The sequence below is a fragment of the Clinocottus analis genome, unplaced genomic scaffold (genome assembly GCF_023055335.1).
Source record: "Clinocottus analis isolate CAN_PGR_092001 unplaced genomic scaffold, fCliAna1.0.p SCAF_16, whole genome shotgun sequence".
NCBI classification, from domain to species: domain Eukaryota; kingdom Metazoa; phylum Chordata; class Actinopteri; order Perciformes; family Cottidae; genus Clinocottus; species Clinocottus analis.
The window spans coordinates 3677633-3697665 of record NW_027175887.1 but is presented as its reverse complement, the minus strand read 5'-3'; the positions used below and the strand labels follow the sequence as shown (position 1 = coordinate 3697665).

The window sequence follows — 20033 nt, the reverse complement described above, 5'->3', positions numbered from 1 at the left end:
GCTAACACTGCTATTTAAATATGTGCGTGAGGATCTGGCTTCTTGTAATCTCAGGAGGAATGTGTCGGTATCCTGCTCGCTGCTGCAGACACACACACACACACACACACACACACACACACACACACACACACACGCACACACAAGGCCGTCATACTGGATGTTAGTTCATGGTGCCGAGAGGCCTCACAGCACAAGGTCCTGAGGCCCAACCCGTCTTCTGTAGAGCCACCGACAGACACCCAGACAGTCAGATTATCAGTAGAATAATCCCAGGACCCGGAGTCTACATATCCAGTCAGGAAGAGCAACAAAAGGAGTGGAGGAGAAAACAATCTGATGATGCCTTCACATCGTAAATGAAGCTGTTGGTGCATCAGCTTCTGCGTTAGCAGTGGTCACTTTCTTGTGACCAATAAAAGACAGAAGCATTAGATTTGTTTTTCTAAATGGTCAGAGTTTACAACACACCCTTCCAGAGGAGAGTTAAGTGTGAGTTCACATGTCTCTCAACTGCAGGAAGCTTTTTCCAGAACTTTATTGAGAAACCACCCACTTGTTGAAAAAAAGAGAAACTTTCCACATTTTAAATTACGCCTCCACGAATCCTCAAACACAGCGGGTTTGTTTCCAAAAGCTGCGTTCGCTTCTGGAGGAAATCACAGCGCTTTGCAATGAGAGAGAAGAGATGATGTCACAGAATGAAGGACGAGGTTTCACCCTTTGTGTGTGTGAGAGAGTGAGAGAGCACTGACTGACCTGGAAGAGTGTGTGTGTGTGTGTGTGTGTGTGTGTGTGTGTGTGTGTGAGAGAGTGAGAGAGCACTGACTGACCTGCACCTGGAAGAGTGTGTGTGTGTGTGTGTGTGTGTGTGTGTGTGTGTGTGCGTGTGTGTGTGTGAGAGAGTGAGAGAGCACTGACTGACCTGGAAGAGTGTGTGTGTGTGTGTGTGTGTGTGTGTGTGTGTGTGTGTGTGTGTGTGCGTGTGTGTGTGTGAGAGAGTGAGAGAGCACTGACTGACCTGCACCTGGAAGAGTGTGTGTGTGTGTGTGTGTGTGTGAGAGAGTATGTGTGTGTGTGTGCGCGCGCGTGTGTGTGAATGTGTGTGTGCATGTGCGTGCGTGCGTGTGAGTGTGTGTGTGTGTTTGTGTGTGTGTGTGTGTGTGTGTATCCTAAATATTTCATCCAAAGTTGTATCACTTGCAGCGAGTCATGACTTAAACAAGATGCTAAATATGTTATCATCAAATGACGCATGTGCAGTGGTTGATAGTTGAGCATTGAGAGCCAACCCCACATCATCATCATCATCACCATCATCATCACCATCATCATCATCACCTACGCTTCAAAACAAACACCTGCCTTTTGGGAGCAGTCAGTTTCCTTTTTTTAAACTATGCTTTCATCCATATAAAGAAACATTAACTTAAAATGTGTTTTTTTGCATCAATCATTTTTGTGGAGGTGTGTGTCTCTGCACCCGTGTGTGTGTGTGACCGATCACACCGCCGTGTCACAGAGAGGGCTGCAGCTATAAATCCAGTATATATGCATATGTGAGAGAGAGAGAGAGAGAGAGAGAGAGAGAGAGAGAGAGAGAGAGAGAGAGAGAGGGAGAGAGAGAGAGAGAGAGAGACTTCAGGTAAGAGCTGTGTGCGATCAGTATGAGATCCAACACGCTCTTTATTTAATTGTTTTGTGACATGTTTCAACATTTGCTGCTCCACATGAAGTGAAGCTCTGGCCATCAGAGTTATTCAGCTCTGGCTCAAGTAAAGAAAGAGGTTTGCTTCATGAGGCGTGACTTGAAATTGACTTTTCCTGGATTGAATATGATCAAATAAAATGACAAAATATCGTTATTATTCATATGTTTCCTTCATGTTTCTGACAGACGCCTCCACCGGCTCCAGCCTGCTGCTCAAGAGTAATATGTAAAACGTTAATATGTTTCAGTAATATTGTTTTTGACTTCATGATCAAAGTTATATTTGGCTCACAGATGAATACTGAACTAGATCCTGACAGTTTGGCTGGAAAACATCTGAGATTTCTAGACAAAATATTGAAATAATAAACTGATTATTAGTGTAATAGTCTATTTTCGTATATGTAGAGTGATGATGAACACAGCTTGAACACATGCCTCTGCATATATTCTACACGTCCACGTTTCACTTGCAGCATCTGGACTTTATTTCATGGCTGAACACAATTCAGCCCAGTTGCTGTTCACACATTGAATCTTCCACATGCATTGGATTGTGGGTTGACCGGCGGGCGTCTTGTGTAACGCACAATGACAAGAGTCATGTTAAATGTGCCGGTGTGTTAGTGGAGAGCGAGCCGGCCTCTGCAGCAGCTGCATGTCCATGATGGGACTCTTCATCTAACGTAGAGCTGAAGCGACGGCGGGAACAACGTCCGGCCCGTCTGTGATCAAGTCGAGCCAGAACCCGCATGAGCAAAGTAATTCCAAAAAGTGTGCCAGTGTGTCAAAGTTTTTTTACCCAACTTAAAAGGTGAGGGATTTGGGGGACGAAAACACAAACAGATGTGAGAGAGCGATGAGGGAGGAACATCTGCAGCAGGATTGACTTTCCGTCCTGCTCAGACCACAGAGTTGTCTCTGGAGCGGTTTAATTGCTGTTGGCCTGTAGACCAGTGTGATGAAACTAAATAAAGACAATAAAACTCTGCTGTGTGTTGAGTTTATTAAGGATCCCCATCAGTCTTCAGCATGGAGACTATTCTTCCTGGGGTCCCGGCAAAAGCATTAATACAAATCCTAAAATCCAGGACAGCCTGATCAACGTTGGTGAACAAAAACACAGACTTAGAAACAGCATTTACATTAATAATAAAATAATAAAGTGCTCTGTTATATCTCGTGAGCCTGGATAGATCAAACTGGACAGAACTGCTTTGACAAGTTGTGGACGCAGCTTGTCCCCTGTTGTCCTCCGCCTTGTGCACACTCGCCCTCCGGTTCGGTTTGCGACCTGAAGCGGCGCGAGAAGGTGGAGCTCGCTGTCAAATACAACCGAATGATGGATGAAAGCTTTTTGAGACCAACAGTTGCCTTTCATGTTGAAAACACACCTTGACAGTATCAACGCTCTGCAGCACAACATGCTTTATGCTTCTTTTTTTACCCCCAATGGGACCATAATCCATAAAATGAGGCCTTACACTCCTGTTTGTGATATTTACTGAGGTCATACGTCAATTGAGCGATAAGAGACGTTTTCTCTTAGACTTCTTTGGAGCGCTTCCAGTTCCTCGATGTCTTGAAGTCAATGTTGTTTTTGCAGAATAAAAAACAACTGTCGATTGCCAAGTATGTGTCCACATACAAAGAATGTGGCTGGGTGATCGCTGCATGACAGTGATCGCTGCATGACAGTAAACACCGCGCACTCGTGCAAGACAGAAATAGAAAACACAAATGTGAACATGTACCATGGAATAGGATGAACAAACACACTTTCATATGAAATAAATATAAGAGTGCGTTAAAATAAGTCTGTCATTGAAGTGTTAAGCGTATATTTAAGGCGTTGAACAGGGAAGTGTGTGTATGTAAGTGTCCTGGTGATGTCAGAGTCAGTGGTCACGCTCTTTATTGACTGCGGAGGGGAAACTGTTTTTGTGGCGCACGGTCTTGGTCTCCTTAAAGAGGGAAGGGACTCAAACTGTTTGGGTGAGCGAGGTCGCCTACAATCTTTCTTGCCCGCTTCAGGGTCCTGGAGGTGAAGGAGTCGTGGAGGGAAGGTAGATTGCAGCCAATCACCCTCTCAGCAGAGCCAACGACGCGCCGCGGTCCACCCCTGTCCTCGGCACTGGCTGCAGCGTACCAGACGGACGGTCTCAACGATGGCGGTGTAGAAGTGCATCATCAAGGTCTTTGACAGGTTGGACTTCTCCAGCTGCCTCAGGACTAACATCCTGTGCTGAGCCTTCTTGGTGATGGAGCTGACGTTCAGCTCCATCAGTCCTGGGTTAAGGTGGAGCAGGAAGAGGAGGGACTCCACGGCGGCGACCAGGGAGTCACACAGGGTGACGGAGGCTGGTGGGGCGTCAAATGTCTTTTTCTTTTGGCTCGGACAAGATCATTTGACGCATTTTTTTCTCTAAAGCTCCACATATGAACCAGATGCTGACGTGGTTGCTAAGTTTTTCCTGTTCATTTCCTTTTAGGCTTTACACAGATCTCAAGCCTCAGCTGCACATGGCGTGGAGACTCCGGGTTGATCTTTCTGGCCTGCAAGGCTTCTTGTGAAGCGTATCCTGTTTGGATCACTATCAGACAAGTTGACTCCCTCACAGCTGAAACTACTTCTTACAACAGAAAAGAGAGAAGATTGGGACGCTTATTACTTTATTAGCATGAAAGGCTAAATGAAACAAAGCTCACACTTAATGCACGCTGAACACAAAATGATTAATATCAAATGTGGAAGTATAAAGCTTCGGATTGATACCACTCTCAAAATGTTTTATTTTAGGTATAAGTATATTAATTCATACTGCATCATATACATGCGAGCATAATTTAGTCCAAAGGAAGTTGTGTGTGTGTTAATGTGGTAAGTATGACCTCATCTGAACGGGACCGCGTGTCTCACCCTTTGGAGATCCCCTTACTTTTGCCATGTATGTTTCCCACGCATGAACAATAGGATCACAGTTGATTGACAGAGTGTGTCTGACCTGATTTGCATGGTTTGTACCTGCGGGAGAAACAAACACCTGCTGGCACCGAAGTGAGTTTCTTTTTCACTGAACCAGCCTCACGTCATGTCAGGTTTTATAACGTGACGTTCATGTGCAGACTCCAGTCTCGTTTCGATATAATATCATTTCATATTTGATGCCATGCACTGTGGAAAAACGTCGCATATTTTCATTAAAAGCACAAGCGCTGCTTTCAACATGTTAAACGTACAGCAGCTAATTTAAATGGTATTGTTTGGTGTTACAAAATGTATTTTACTTTATAAACTGATCATATGATCAAATTATTCATCTACAAATGTAACCATCGCAACTTTGTCTGTTAAATAACTTTGGAGGCGAAACAACAACAACAACAACAACAACAACAACAACAACAACAACAACAACAACAACAAAACTACATTTTCTTCTGAAATGTGCAATTGAAATTGTAAATTACGCACAACTCAGTAACACCTGTTACTTGTTGTCCTACATTTGCACAGTAACTTTTAAACTTTAAAATCTGAATACACCTCTAGAATAACCTGCGCTGCACCGCACACCGTCTCTCTGCTTCTCGTTCAACGGGTTCGTCTCGCGGGGAAGTCCCGCCGCGTCATCCCTGGCTCCGCCCCCTCCAGCTGATACCTGCTGCTGGTTTGTGACGCGGCAGATGTTCGGCCGCCGCGATGGACCTGCTGACGTTTGACAAGGAGAACCGAGACCGCATCCAGGCGGTGGAGAGCTCGTTTGGTCCCGCGGGGGCCCCGCTGACCAAGCCGGGTCGGATCCTGATGGGACAGGGCCGACTGATGAAGCAGGGCCGCCGGAAGCCGCAGCCCAAGGACTTCTTCCTCTTCAACGACGTGATGGTGTACGGCAGCGTCATCCTGAACGGCCGCTGGCACAAGAACCAGAAGATCATCCCTCTGGGTGAGAGGATCTGTGTTTTATAACATGTGTTGTTACGGCTGCAGGACACCTGTCTGCCTTTATCCACAAACCACTCAAACTATGAAAGAAGTGTAGTTATGTATTGATGTTTATGCACATTATGACGTACAAGGATGTCATTAGTGTTTTCATGGTTTGTGTATGTGTGTTAATCACTTTAAAATAGTAAAGAAGAACTTAACATGCAGTAAAGCAAAGAAACAAAAAGTAAAATAAAAAGATAAGAGGAATTACAAATAATAAAAGTACAAATAAAAATACAAATAATCAATTAAAACAGACCCACACAAAGTACTTTTTGGGTGGGTTTGCAATTAAATGAATATAGTTCAACAAATGATCCTAAAAAAACACCTTAAAATATATCTTCATTGCATCCATGCAGAGAAGCCGATATTATAAAATAAGCTGAATCATTGAATAGCAGAACATATGACTGAATTCAACTCTCATATATGCCTGCAGTCTTGTTGTACACAAATGAGAAGTTTGCAGGTAGAAAAGTACAGAAATGTGTCTTTTGGGACCAACGTGCTGGCCAGAACATTTAATAGTTTGTTTGCAATGTTATCAATATATCAAGAAGCCATCTTGACTGCTTTCAGAGGGCATCAAGCTGGAGGACATGGAGGACAGCGAGCGGCTGAGCAACCAGTGGCTGATACGAACGCCGTGCAAGTCCTTCTTTGTGTCCGCCTCTTCGTACGAGGAGAAGCGGGCCTGGATGGAGCACATCGACAAGTGCCAGTCCGACCTGCTGCAGGGCGACGGCAGCCTGCGGGGCGACGGCAGCCTGTCGGGTCGCGACCTCGCCGTGGCCTGGATCCCGGACCACGCCACCTTCAAATGCATGCGCTGCTTCAACAAGTTCACGACCACCAACCGCCGCCACCACTGCCGGAAGTGTGGCTTCGTGGTGTGCAGCGCGTGCTCGGCGAAGCGAGCGCTGATCCGCCACATCCACCCCACCAAGCTGCTGCGGGTCTGCGGCCTGTGCGACGCCAGGGACAAGGAGGACGAGCTGTCCGGCCCGCGGAAGAACAGCGCGGAGGAGGACGATGAGGCCGCGTCCAGCGATGAAGACGAGCGGGTGGAGATGGTGAAGAGCCACACGTACAGCAGCTGGCTGGTGTCCCATAACGGCGCCGGTGGACAGATGGGCACCTACGTTTACCCGAGACCGATGAATCAGCGGCCGCAGCAAGACATATAAGCGCACCACGCAGCGCTCAGGCTGTGAAGCGAGAGAGAAGTGGCCCTCGGCATGGGCTCAGGTGACACAAAGCTCATCGAATAGGTTGTAAAGTGAAAAGCCTTGAAGGAGAACTTGTATTTTTTACTTATTTAATGTCATCATCACTAAGTTTTTAACCACAGTCCTCGATCCATGGAAAAAAATCCATCGTCTCACACTTGATCTGATGTCTGAGGGTGTTGAGAAGAGCATGTGTGCAGTTATGAAACTGTTTGTACTCGATACTCTTTCATTTTGCTTTGAAATGATCCCAAAACAATCCAGCGCTTACACAACTCGTGTCTTTGGTGATTATTAGATTGAGTCAGATGCACTAATTCAACTTTATCTCTATTATAAAATGTTATTAAATCCTTATTTTCATAATAACAGCGTTTCCGAGTACTTCATTATTATTTTATAACAGATTTTAGCGCTTCTCTTTCTTTTTGGCATTTTAATGAAAGGTTTGATATGAAATGTCAACAATAACATCCAATAGAATAGTTATTATGAACATGGATGCTGAAATAATACTTCATAATGCTCAGTTGAGTTTTAATAATGTATTTTATTGATTTAATATTGAACACTTCAAGGCTCCATGTGTGGCTCTTGTTTACAAGTGGAGATGCTTGAATCTGATTGGTCCTGGAGGTTTGTGACGCTGCATTGTTGTTCATTTTAATACATAGTAAAAGCTTTAGTCCAGAACAACAATCACAGCTGTGGACTTTTATTGTTATAGACAGACGGCGAAATCGGCTTCCCTAAGATATAAAATAGCTCTTATGAAGAACTCGGTGCTGAAATCTCTCTGATCTTGGCATGACACTTCTTCATGACACTTCTGAGAATGTAACGTCAAACCTGTCCGACCGACCGCACGCGGAAGTGTGGCCTTCGTTCCGGTAAAGGAACAATGAACATGTTCTGGTTGTAGGTGGAGAAGGAGCTGGTTGATCATTGTTTGTTTCTTTTATACAACTGGTGAACCAGTTGGTGTGGTTTTAGGAGTCATGATGTCATCATGACACACTTCTGTGTCTGTACAGGAAATTGTCTCAAATCTTTAAAGACACTGTGAAAGCTTCTCTCAGAAAAGTCCCCCCTCCAAACGTCCAGCTCGTTCACTTTGGCTGCTTCATTTCTGAAGGTTTTGTGAAATAATCAAACATTTATATTCCTCATAAATTAACTGAGGCTGTTTACTGTCGGAAAACACAATGTGCTCTCATCTCTGCAGCTCCTATCTTACACCACAGACAGTCAGTCGGTTTTCTGTCTCAAGAAACAGTTGTCGCAGAGTTAAAATCTGCTGAGTGACAAACATTTTAATATACTTTAAGGCACCGGCGGTAAGAACATTGATGGAATAGAGACGGTTGCATATATATATATATATATATATATATATATATATATATATATATATATATATATATATATATATATATATATATATATATATATATATATATATATATATATATATATATATATATATATATATATATGACAGATTGACATCCTTATTATTCCAAAAGCTTCATCAAGACTTCATTTTACTGTCGTCAATGACACAATAACAGCACATGCTTGTGTTGCACTTGACTTAAAACAATCTGAATATGTATTGTTAAGCTATCTTTCTGAGCACTTTCCCCCAAAGTACCTTTCAAAATAAAACTTTTGAACAACTTTAAGGCACATTGTGTACTCGGTACTGGACACAAATCAATACAGTAATCCATAAGCGTCTGTAGGACGCATTAAAGGCCAGAATATCTTCTCGAGCCGTCCTGCCAGTTCAATAAACGGTAATGTGGCTCTGTGAGGATCACGTTCCTCCAAAAGATAATACATTCCCCTAAATATGAGTATACAGAACCACAAATATGACTATGAAGCACCCCACATGTATGACACTGCATCCCAGATGTGCTTTCAGTGCAGATCAGAGTCCAGAGCCTCTTGAGGACGGCCTCTGTACTGCAAAGGCTTTGATGTTATCAACCTACAATACTTGCAGACGTGTAGAAAATGCATAAAAGTCAAGTTGATTACCATTAAATCCTGGAACCTTTTAAATATTTAAATCAGACAAGCATGACATTAAAGTCAAAATTGGAGATGCATTTCACGTACCTGTTACAAAATGATGACCGAGCTGTTTAACCATTAAAGGACTTTATAGACGCTACAAACATACGGGTCAGACTCAGCCCGCTGTGCAGAATGTGCCTTGACGGTATTACATTTTATTTTGGAGGGGTAGATTGTTGGAAAGTGTTCAGAAAAAAAGTGAAAAACAAGAAAACAAGCGTCACAACATATACGAGTCTAGATGGTGTGAAGTTGGGGGTAAACATTGACGCTGCTGTTGTGTTATTGCTGAGTGTCTGCTGGACTGTAAATGAACGGCGTTCCTGCCACCTAGTGTCACGTTTGGCTTTTGCAGCGAGGAACGAGAGACGCCTGAAAGGAGCTCAGACGGTCTGCTAGACGCTGAGGGCCGAGTGGACGTCCCGGACTCCACCAATGCAGTTTAACATGTCAGCCTGTTTCAATTCTTCATCTATTTCACGGTCCACTTAGTGCGGAGGTTTCATCATTTTAGCACATTTTTGAATTTTGTGATCTATTTACGGCAAACAATCCAGTCTCCTATTAAAATAACAGTCTGTAGTTATTTAGTGAGATTCATGGGCGGACATGGAAGACAATATTCACAACTGTTTTCATTTGTGTTTACCCACTTAAAACTTAATCGTTTTGTTGTCGTTCCCGCCCTTCATACATCTACATAGGGAGTCCCAAACACTGCTCCTTTAAATCGCCGCTCCAAATAGCAAAATATATCAAGTATGTAAAAATAAAATACAATAATTTATTTCCAATTCGTTTTAGATGTCTGTTGTATGCAAATACCCACCATAGAGGACAATGACAAAGTAAAAGGGTAACAATTAGAGTTTTTGACGGTTCACAAGGACTGTTGAAAATTATTTTCAGGACAGTGGTAGAAAATAAAAATATATATATATCTGTAACGTATATATACACAGTCTGGAGCCTTGCAGTCAATAACATTGCAATTGCTGCATCTCCACAAGAGACTTTTAACATAAAGAGACTTCCAAACAGCTTCTTCCCCCGAAGCCGTGCGCTCACAGCCTCTGGACTTTTTGCACCGTACCTCCATTACTTATGAACTGATGCAAGAGCTTTTTCAACTGCATTCAACTTCTTTTTCAGCTCCTTTGTCAGATTTTTCATGAACAAGAGTCTCGACTTCATTCTCCTCGTCTCCTGACACTTCAACTTCAGCTTTTTGTGAGCCAAGACGAGCTGATCTTGCACTGCGTCCACTTTACGTTTCAGCGTCCTGGGAGAACCGGAGACGATGTAGTTGTGGTCGGTGCTCACGTAGAATTGCTCTTGCTTGAGAGTCCGGTAGCTGTGATCGTGCAAAGCCGATTGTGGGCTTACGCTGGTCGCACCCTCGGTTGCGTCATCCGAAACGACCTCATCGACATCAGCGCCGACAATAACCCTGACAATGTCATCGTCGAGGACTTCGTCAAAAACGCAGTCGACATCGTCTACGACATCGTCCACGACATCGTCCACGACATCGTCCCTGACGTCGTGGACGACGTCGTCCCTGACGTCGTGGACGACGTCGTCCTCCTCCTCAATAGGCGCTTGCTCCGCATGGGCCATGTTATAAGGTCCATTGTCAATGTTGGTCAAACGCAGCACGTTGTTCTGCGTGATGGAGTTCGTTACATCCTCTATCAACCAATGTTTTTGAAAGACGAAGATGGTCGGCACAGCAGTCTCCTTCAGCCTCCTCTTGCCCTACAGATAAATACAGAAGACATCATTAGACATGCTGTGATACATAGGTTCTTGTCTTCCTTTTTTTTTTTTTTTTTACAATTATTAGAGTATTTTGTGATTTAAAGGAGCAGTGTGTAAGATTTAGGGACATCTAGTGGTGAGGTTGCAGATTGCAACCGACAGAAAGACTCCTTTCCCTCAACCCTTTTCAAGCATGTCAGAGAACTACGGTGGCCTTTAAAGCACGTCTCCCACGTCTCCCTCCCTCCCCCGCCCCTTCTCTCTATCTCTCCATCTTCCTCTGTAGAGACATTCTACACTAATAAAAACACAATTCTAAATATTATATTACAATTCTGCCGAAAGCGCCCCTTAAATCCTCCACAGTGGACCTTTAAGTTTAGACTTTATTGGCAGTTTTCCTAAATTCAAACATGTTAGATTGTATAACCAAAAGAAGACGAGAAACAAGAGAAAAGAGAAAAACACAAATTGTGTAACCATTAATAAAAAGATTATACACACACACACACACACACACACACACACACACACAGAAACATTGAAATCAGAATTACATTATACTTGCATGCGCACCAAGTTTTGGCAGTTGTAATGAAACTTGAGTAGATGTTGGTAAAAATGAAAAGGGAGCCATCAGGATCACGGACATCATCTGGGCAAAAGCGGTGGTTTCATTAAATGCTGCTATCCACACATTCAGATACGTCTTTACTGTGAGGTCTACTCTGTGTCACGGCTGGTATTTCAACAGCTTTTGTATGGACGCATTGGAACATTTAGAAAATTCATTGTGTGAGTTAGTGCACTTAAACGTATCCGTCTACCTCCTTGTCTATGAAGAACTGATCCTCCTTAAAGTGCGTACTGCACAGTCGCGAACTTTTAGACGGGATCCAGTTCCTTCTTCTCACGTTCAGTAACCATTGATTCAACCTTTCATTATCACCGAAAGGAAATCTGTTTGAAAAAGAAGACAAAAGTTAACTGTTGTGCATTCAGACATTATATTATGTGTCAGTATTCACTGCAGGGCTTTTGACAATGTTATGGTCACTTAGGCGGGTGGAGGAAGTCACACCAGGAAAGATGTGCCCAGAGTCTACTGCAACACTAATGGCACTGGGGGTGCTGCACTGTTGAATTCAGTTAACATAGGACAGCATGGAAATGAAAAAAGGAGCCGTCAACAGCTTGGAATAACATCAGAAAGTACTGCATGGATAGATGAATGTTTAAAAACAAGCTAAGTTATAGCAGAAGAAAATGAAGGAGGGAAACAGGCAGCATTATAAAATATTTTTGCAGCAGATGGGAGCCAGACGCATGTGAATCATAATTCAACAGAAGAATGAGAGCAATACTCATAGCGGAAGATTGCAAACCGTTAAACGCTTTAATTAACTTTCACCCGTCCGGCTAAACTCTGAAGCCTTAAACTTAATCCGTGTAGTTCCACAGATGACCTGCGGGGGCAGCACCGCGCCTCGGCTGAGGCTCTTCTGCCGCAGGATGCAGTCGAAGAAATGTTCATTCCCCCCCCAAAAAAGAAACAAACGCCTAAGCTAGCAAGTTAGCTTGGCTAGAAAAGGTTCATCTGTCGTTCACAGAATATTTAAATAAATAAATTGGGATGCTAAATTTAGCTGGCGAACATCTGTCTCTAATCACAATGTAACGCTACTTACCGGAAGAAATTGACGTCCGAGAACTTAGAGTGTCTCCTTGAACAACCGTAGGCTGAGCAAGACATCCTACACAACAAGCCACAATGTTACCATCAACTTTAATGGACTGAGACCGCGCTGCGGAAGGGTTCACGTTATTACACCAAAACACGGATGACACCCACAGGCTGTCTATGAGAAGACCGTAAGATAACACCACCAGGCCGCCTGTTGGAAGTGGACGAAGCATTTGGCCTGGTCTGAAAAGTGAAGCCAAGCCGGAAGTGGCTCAAAGTCGCATTCTCTCTGCTGGCCGGGAGGGAACGAGTCCTCTGGTTGCAAACACGCTCTTCTTCATGTTTATTGTTTCTTCATGTGCATTACCGCCACCCAGCGGTGGGCGGCGGGACTGGGACAGTCACTCATATTATCATGAAACAAAAAAAGAGACGCTTCTCCCCAGAACTTTGTGATAGATAACGTAAGTCGTACTTCAACTTTATTCATTTAGGATTCAGTATCAGATTTATGTTTATTTCAGGTGTTTCTACCTTTTTGGGGCGTTTCAGCTCAATTGTTCCACCCAAACTTTTTGTTTCTCTTGTTTCTGATTATTGATGTAGATGTTAGTTTTTATAAAGGATGGTGCCATTTAAAGTAAAATAGACCGGTTGTTATCTATATTATAGATACATAGACACATAATAGAAATGTCCTCACCGGGAATTGTATGTAAGGAGAAAATAAAGTCCTATTAATAAAAATACTGTATTATTGGTACAGATCCATCCATTATTAATTCGAATTGTCATCTTATTTGTTGGTTATTTTTAATCACAATACCATAATGATAATAAAATGAACTGAAAGAAAAAACAACTCCTTTTCATTTCCTTCAAAACATAATAAACTATTTAGTTTGACCAGTTTTCTTTCTCAAATAATGTTGACCACGATGGATCCATTGAAACCATTGATCTTGGGACTGACAAATGCGGCTTCTGCATTGAAGTTGCTCTATTGTTTTTGACTGAGTTTTAATAGATTGACAGCAATATTAGAAGAGTTTCTGAATTGTCATACACGCTATGAACAATCGTCTCGGAAAATATCACATGAGCGCTTCAGATCACACTGGAGACCGAATATCAGACTTTTGTGTTGAACTGTTGGACCAACTAATACTAAATATATGTTAAGACTTCTCAAATGATTGGACACACGATTACTTATAAGAAATAAGATGCATAATTGATGTGCACATCTTTCTCGTACAGTTCTATATTTTCAATTATGCTTTTATTTTTTCTTTGTTTCATATGTGTATACAGGATTTATGATGAATTTAATTTAATTTAATCCGACTAAAACAAGGTTCATCTGGAGAAAAAGTAAACCACGGCGAGCTTTTGATGACGTCACATGACCCTCTTCCGCTCTTAGTAATCATGGCGCCCGGCTAAAGCAGAGCCTTTGCATGCATTCATTCCCAAAAGCTTTGGGGTTTTCTTTCAGAGCGTAACATTAAACTATACCTTTTACTTTAGCGTCGGGACGCAGAGGTGCGCGTGTGGGGCTTTACGCTCTGCGGAATTTTCTGGAATAAAAGGTAAAGTCAAATGTGCCCTCTTTGCTGCTGTCGACGCTCGCGCGGCCCAAAGCTACGAGAGCAAGCTAACGTCAACAGTTAGCTTCACGTTAGCGTAGCATGGCCCGTTATGAGGAGATGTAGCTGTTAGCTGTTAGATATCCATCACGTGCATGAGTCACCGGCTTTATATTGTTCGATAGACACACAAAACACCCGCCGTGTTTAGATAGGTTGTATCTGACGTTAACAGGGAGAGAGAGGTGTGAGGTTGGGTTCGCGTGCACGTTACGTTGTTTAACTCACGTAGCTTATTGCTAACCTTCACAATTAACAGTATTGTACAAAGCGAAATGTTAGTGTTTATTTATTAATACATTTATATTTAAATTGAGCAACAGTGCACAAATAATACTGTTGCAATGTAAATGTAATGTATGCATATGCGCACAAGCATGTCATAAGTATGAGGACTACTACTGGACCATCCTCTCAAAGATGCTCCGAAACATCTGCTGGGGACATCTTTGAATTGGTTGTGAAATGTAAAATATGAGGTGGAGGCGTGTATAGTATTGATTTTTTTTCCGTGTCATAATTGCCTGTGTGTTATTACTTTGCAGGGTGAAGGAGATACACCGGCACCATGGGGAGACGTTCAACCTCCTCCACCAAGAGTGGGAAGTTTATGAACCCCACCGACCAGGCCCGTAAGTACCGACCATCACCAATAGCTAGTTACTCTGTACCGGCCTGCTGGATAATCACTTTGCACCCTTGTTCTTTCCCTCTTACAGGAAAGGAGGCCAGGAAGAGGGAGTTGAAAAAGGTACGAGTTGTCTTTAAACATAACTAATCTCAACGGTCTCACAGCGGTCTTAACGTTTTAATCAAATGTTGCTTCACTTGTCAATAATTGTAATAGAACAAGAAGCAGAGGATGATGGTGAGAGCTGCTGTGCTGAAGATGAAGGACCCCAGACAGATCATAAAAGACATGGAGAAGCTGGATGAGATGGGTGAGAGGGCTGAATGTGTATGTTTCTGTCAAACTGGCGTTTGTGTGTCTGTACATAGGTTTTCTGTCTTTAAATATTAAGTTAGATTCTTATAAGATGTTCATTTTTTTCAGGATTCAAAGCTTTAGACTATTTCAAAAGATTGTAATTTTCTTAAGCTGTGGCTTTTGTTAAAATATTAAGCTTTCTGTTGTAACAACCTCAACAGAGTTCAATCCAGTCCAGCAGCCCTTGCTGAATGAGAAAGTGCTGAGGGACAAGAGGAAGAAGCTACGCGAGACCTTTGAGCGCATTGTCCGTCTCTACGAAAGAGAGAATCCAGAAACCTACAAGGAGCTACGGAAACTTGAGTTGGACTACGAGACCAAACGAGGACAGCTGGCTCTCTATTTTGATTCAGTCAAGGTGTGCTTACGTATATTTGTTTGGATTCATAAACAACTTTTTTTTATTGGCTGTCCTACAATCAAGGATTTGTTTACATTTATGTTTAAATGACACAGCATGTAGTATGCACACTTTGATGATAGCGTGGTTACCCAGGATTGGATTGATATCCATCAATCAAGCCAGCACTTTTGTGTCTTTTGTTACATTAACGGAAATTTCTACACAATTTGTTGAGCTCCTCCACTTCATATCCTGGTTTCTTTTCATTGCTTAGGTTTTGTGGCAATTCTATTTACCATCATGTGTTTTATGTCCTCTTTTTCAGAATGCAGAGTCAGTGGAGGTTGACAGTATCCCTTTGCCAGATATGCCTCATGCACCCTCCAATATCCACATCCAGGATATCCCACTACCTGGAGCTCAGCCCCCCTCCATACTGAAGAAAAACGTCTCTTTTGGGTATTAACACATGCATATTGGACGGCAGTCCACAAACCAATGGGTTTGAGTAATACTGCTTTGTATTACTGAGATAATACATTTTGTGGGAATTCTGTTTTTGTACATCTCTCAGTAAAGGACCCCTGTCAGCATCTTCAGGACCGATTCTGGCAACAGTGCCAGGTGTGCCACGCTTACCTCCAGGGAAGAAGCCCCCTGGACCTCCACCGGGGCCCCCACCTCCTCAGGTGCTGGCACTGTACGGCATTCCTGCTCGACGAGCTTATGGCACAGACGGAGGTAACGCACAAACCTTTAATGACTACATTTATGACAGCAAACTTTCCTTTAAATCAGGGGTGTCCAAACCTCTTTTACGGGGGAAGATTCCCTCGTTGCTACGAGTTGAGCGACATCGTAGCTGCTATTGTGGCATTTTCTCGTGTTTTGTTTGAACGGCAAAAATACAATTGTTGAGCTTGCAGGCTGGCTGCCGTTAGCATGACTTCCTCCATTATATTTTTAGAATGAACTGCGAGCCAATAAAAATTGGCGGCCCATAGTTTGGACGCCCATGCTTTAAATTAATATAAAACTTTGCTTTCAGGAGTGTCTTGCTGCTCAGATTTCTGCCGGTATTACTTCTTTTTTTTCTTTTTTTTCTTGAACAGAGCCTTGCATTCCTGGTTTAGAAAAGGACTCTCCGATGGATTTGGGAAGAGATCGGGACAGCGGCAGTGACAGTGACAGAGATCGGGACGATGTGGACGACGACGAAAGTGACTCCGAGGAGGACAGTGAAGACGAGAGAGATGAAGGAGGAGATGGCGACCTGAGAATGAGTGTGGACCGGCCTGATGATGACAGGGAAAGGGAGGAGGATAGAGACAGAAATGAAAGACATGCCGGTGAGTGTTTTAAAACTGCTTTAACCTATTTTTGCTCCAAGTTCTCAAATTATTCCTCCTTTTGATAAACGCTTTAATGCTCTATTACAGTCGGTCGCAGTGTGCGATTCGCTGACATGCCTTCAGAGGCCCTCCGTGAAGGAAAGAAGAAGAAAAAGAGGGTGGTGAAAAAAACCAAGGCCATTACCCCGCTGCAGGCTATGATGTTGAGGATGGCAGGTACTGTAGTACACCAGTGTCTTCTCGCTATTCTTCCTAAGCTAGCTTTAATTTCTGTTTCTGATGACATGATACTATATATGTATATATATATTTTTTTTTTTTTGTCTCCAGGTCAGTCAGTTCCTGACGATGAAGAAGAAGAAGAGGTAGAGGAGGAATACACAGATGAATCGGGCAGCTCAGATATCGAGGACAGGGGACCACCAGGAGAAAACCCGCCCCACCTTATGGCTAATCAGCGTCTACCTCCTCCCACTGGGCCTGTGGGACAGCAAGGGCCTCCACACCTGCAAGGTCCTCCCATGACTGGGCCTCCGCCACTGGGCCCACCCCCAGCTCCTCCCATGAGGCCTCCTGGTCCACCCTCTGGCCCACCTCCAGGTCCACCACCAGGTTAGTTGCAGCATTTATGAGCTGGAATACTATGCTCTGAACTTGATACTAGAATAAATACATTTCCACAGTGGAGGGCATACACACATGCCAAGGGAGATACAACACCTGATGAACTACATCATTCCTAAATAGTTTATACTGTCCATGGTTACGTACAGGCGAGCAGCGCCTCTCCATTCGCTTCGTGAACCTCACAGCCTGCGGGAGCAGCACGGCCGCAGCCGGTGAACTACTGCAGCTTGAACACACACACACACACACACACACAGGCGGCATTGCTGTTGCAACCGGTGCTGCTACTGCTGCCCTCAGTGCATTATTTTCACTGTGTCATTGTATGACACGCCAAAGAAATCGGTGGCACACGCTGAATCTGTAGATGAGCCGCCCGCTGAATCACCAAAGTGTGTTTACTTTTTGTACTATCGTGTCTTTTGCGATTGTCTTCATACAGTGTTGTCTGATTTCTAAAGTATTTAACATGTTTATAAACTTTGAATTACTAATGGATAAAACAAAGATGTGATTTATTAAATATATATCTCTTCAAAATGTCTGATTTACCTTTTCAAGATAATATAAAAGGATGTGTAAATGGCAGTAAAGATGGTCAGAGCTGTTTGTTTACACACAAATTCACTGATTTCACAATTTTATACATAAAGCCTGTAGTGAATTGGGTCGCAACAGTTTGTCATTTAACAAGGCCCCGGGGGAAAAGATTTGGGAAAAACTGTTTGAGAGGATATGTTCTGTCTTTAGGTGCTCCTCCGTTCCTGAGGCCTCCTGGTATGCCTGGAAGCATGAGGGGTCCAATGCCTCGCCTTCTGCCTCCTGGGCCTCCGCCAGGTCGGCCCCCGGGTCCCCCACCAGGCCCCCCTCCTGGCCTTCCACCAGGCCCCCCACCACGAGGACCACCTCCCAGACTCCCACTCCCTGCACCACCAGGTTGGCATATGTGTGTGTGTGTGCATGCACATTAGTGTAGTACTTTCAATCCAAATGTAAACTTGGTGCGTGTATATATGCTGTATATATTCTTGTGTGTGCGTTAACACATGCTGAGTTAACGTGATACAAACAAATGTATATTTATTGGATTTGCCACCACTGCTCAGCTGCAGTGAAACTCAAACTGAGACAGTAAACATAGACTTCCATACATCATTAAATATACAGCTTAAACAAAGCTTTGTTTTTAAATCTGTGGATTGGCAAAGATGAATGTCATATATTTCTCATTAAAATACATGTGTGTGTCTTTTTGCAGGCATCCCACCTCCTCCCCCAAGAGCAGGCGGGCCCCCGCGTCCACTCGCTCCACCTCTCTCCCTCTTTCCTCCACCCCTCAACGCCAACGTGCTCAGTGCTCCTCCCAACATTGTCCAGCGACAAAAAGGCTCAGGATCCAACCAGGATGGTTCTCAAGGCAACATGCCGCCACCTTCAATGCCCATGCCTATGCCCATGCGACAGGGCGTCATGCAGATGCCTCCTCCCCCGGGGACAGGCGCCGTCCCATCGGGTCCTAATCCTGGCGGCAACCCCCCCGGCCACCACCACACAGCTACCATCGAAAAGCGGCCCAACATCACCTCGGTCGCAGCAGCCGGAGGCGGCCTGGCTGCGGGTGCTGGCTCCAGTGGGGCCACCATCTCTGCCAAACCTCAGATTATCAATCCAAAGACAGAGGTTACCCGCTTCGTGCCCACAGCACTGAGGGTGCGCAGGGACAAGAGCGGAGTGATGCCCGGACCATCAGCTGGCCATCGGGAGAAAAAAGGACGTGGTGGAGGAAGGAGGGGAGATGACGGCATGGGAGGTGGACATGGGCAGAAACAGCAGGCAACGGCTGCTGCGATGGGCTTGGTCCACCATGTCCAGATGGGTCCTGTGTCTCAGTCCAACATGAAGACTAAAGACCAGATGTATGAAGCCTTTATGAGGGAGATGGAGGGACTCCTCTGAGACTTGGGAGGGCATTTGGGGCGGATCTTCAAGTGGGGTTCAAAGGTGTATTTGTTTTTTGTGCAGAGTTCTAGAGGTAGCTGTCTTTACGGCAGTCGTCTAGATTAGTTTATTTTCAGGAAATCAAGGTAAGCCAGCTACACTCAGCACTGGTCTCACCAGGCTCATCTTCACCTGTTTTGGATTTTTATTTGTTGTATCAAAGAGTATGTAAAGAGTATGTATTAGTTTGATGAGAAATCTGATTATACATGAAATTGGGACAAACATTTAAATTGGTTGCTATTAAGAAAATAACACTACTCTGCTGTGAAAACATTGTCTGCCGGAGTCTACCCGTGCTTTTTGTCCTCCAGTTTGTCATTTTTTTTTCTCTCCAACTGTCAATTTCCCTCCGGCCAACTGTTTGTGTTTTGCCATGACCAGAAAAGGCATTTTGTATGATTGTTGTTTTATCACCTAAACATGAACATAAAGGAAAATAAAAGGTGTGGACTGTTTGGTCAACCACTGTATGTATACATGTTTGAAATGACTGGATCTACAGTGAAATAAATACGTTTTTACCTCATGCCTCATTTTCAGTGTGACGTGACATCAAATAGACAACACAAGCAACACATGGAGAAAATAACGATACACATATTTGAGCAA

General features: G+C 43.8%; 3 protein-coding genes across 4 annotated transcripts; 2 read left to right on the top strand and 1 right to left on the bottom strand.

Moving 5' to 3' along the window:
- Nucleotides 1-5414: 5414 nt before the first annotated feature.
- Nucleotides 5415-7243, top strand: LOC137786958 (pleckstrin homology domain-containing family F member 2-like). Its single transcript, XM_068579109.1, has 2 exons — nucleotides 5415-5658; nucleotides 6285-7243. Exons 1-2 carry the CDS (start codon nucleotides 5415-5417, stop codon nucleotides 6890-6892), a joined length of 852 nt encoding a protein of 283 aa, XP_068435210.1. The 3' UTR covers nucleotides 6893-7243.
- A 1751-nt stretch (nucleotides 7244-8994) lies between these two features.
- LOC137786871 (uncharacterized) lies at nucleotides 8995-12714 on the bottom strand. 2 transcript variants are annotated; one of them, XM_068578992.1, is made up of 4 exons: nucleotides 12633-12714; nucleotides 12469-12534; nucleotides 11608-11740; nucleotides 8995-10777 (listed from the first exon to the last, which is right to left on the bottom strand). In XM_068578992.1, the coding sequence occupies exons 1-4, from the start codon at nucleotides 12695-12697 to the stop codon at nucleotides 10118-10120; spliced, it is 924 nt and encodes a 307-aa protein (XP_068435093.1). In that variant the 5' UTR covers nucleotides 12698-12714; the 3' UTR covers nucleotides 8995-10117. The 2 variants fall into 2 exon arrangements, 1 of the variants encoding a protein (XP_068435093.1); XR_011077604.1 differs by lacking the exons at nucleotides 12469-12534; nucleotides 12633-12714 and adding an exon at nucleotides 11357-11435 and having other exon boundaries at nucleotides 10643-10777; nucleotides 11608-11741.
- Nucleotides 12715-13895: 1181 nt separating this feature from the next.
- wbp11 (WW domain binding protein 11) lies at nucleotides 13896-19950 on the top strand. Its single transcript, XM_068579560.1, has 12 exons — nucleotides 13896-14056; nucleotides 14659-14745; nucleotides 14833-14864; nucleotides 14961-15054; nucleotides 15263-15459; nucleotides 15770-15903; nucleotides 16019-16185; nucleotides 16557-16793; nucleotides 16884-17012; nucleotides 17127-17408; nucleotides 18174-18359; nucleotides 18682-19950. The coding sequence occupies exons 2-12, from the start codon at nucleotides 14682-14684 to the stop codon at nucleotides 19377-19379; spliced, it is 2220 nt and encodes a 739-aa protein (XP_068435661.1). The 5' UTR covers nucleotides 13896-14056; nucleotides 14659-14681; the 3' UTR covers nucleotides 19380-19950.
- Nucleotides 19951-20033: the final 83 nt, after the last annotated feature.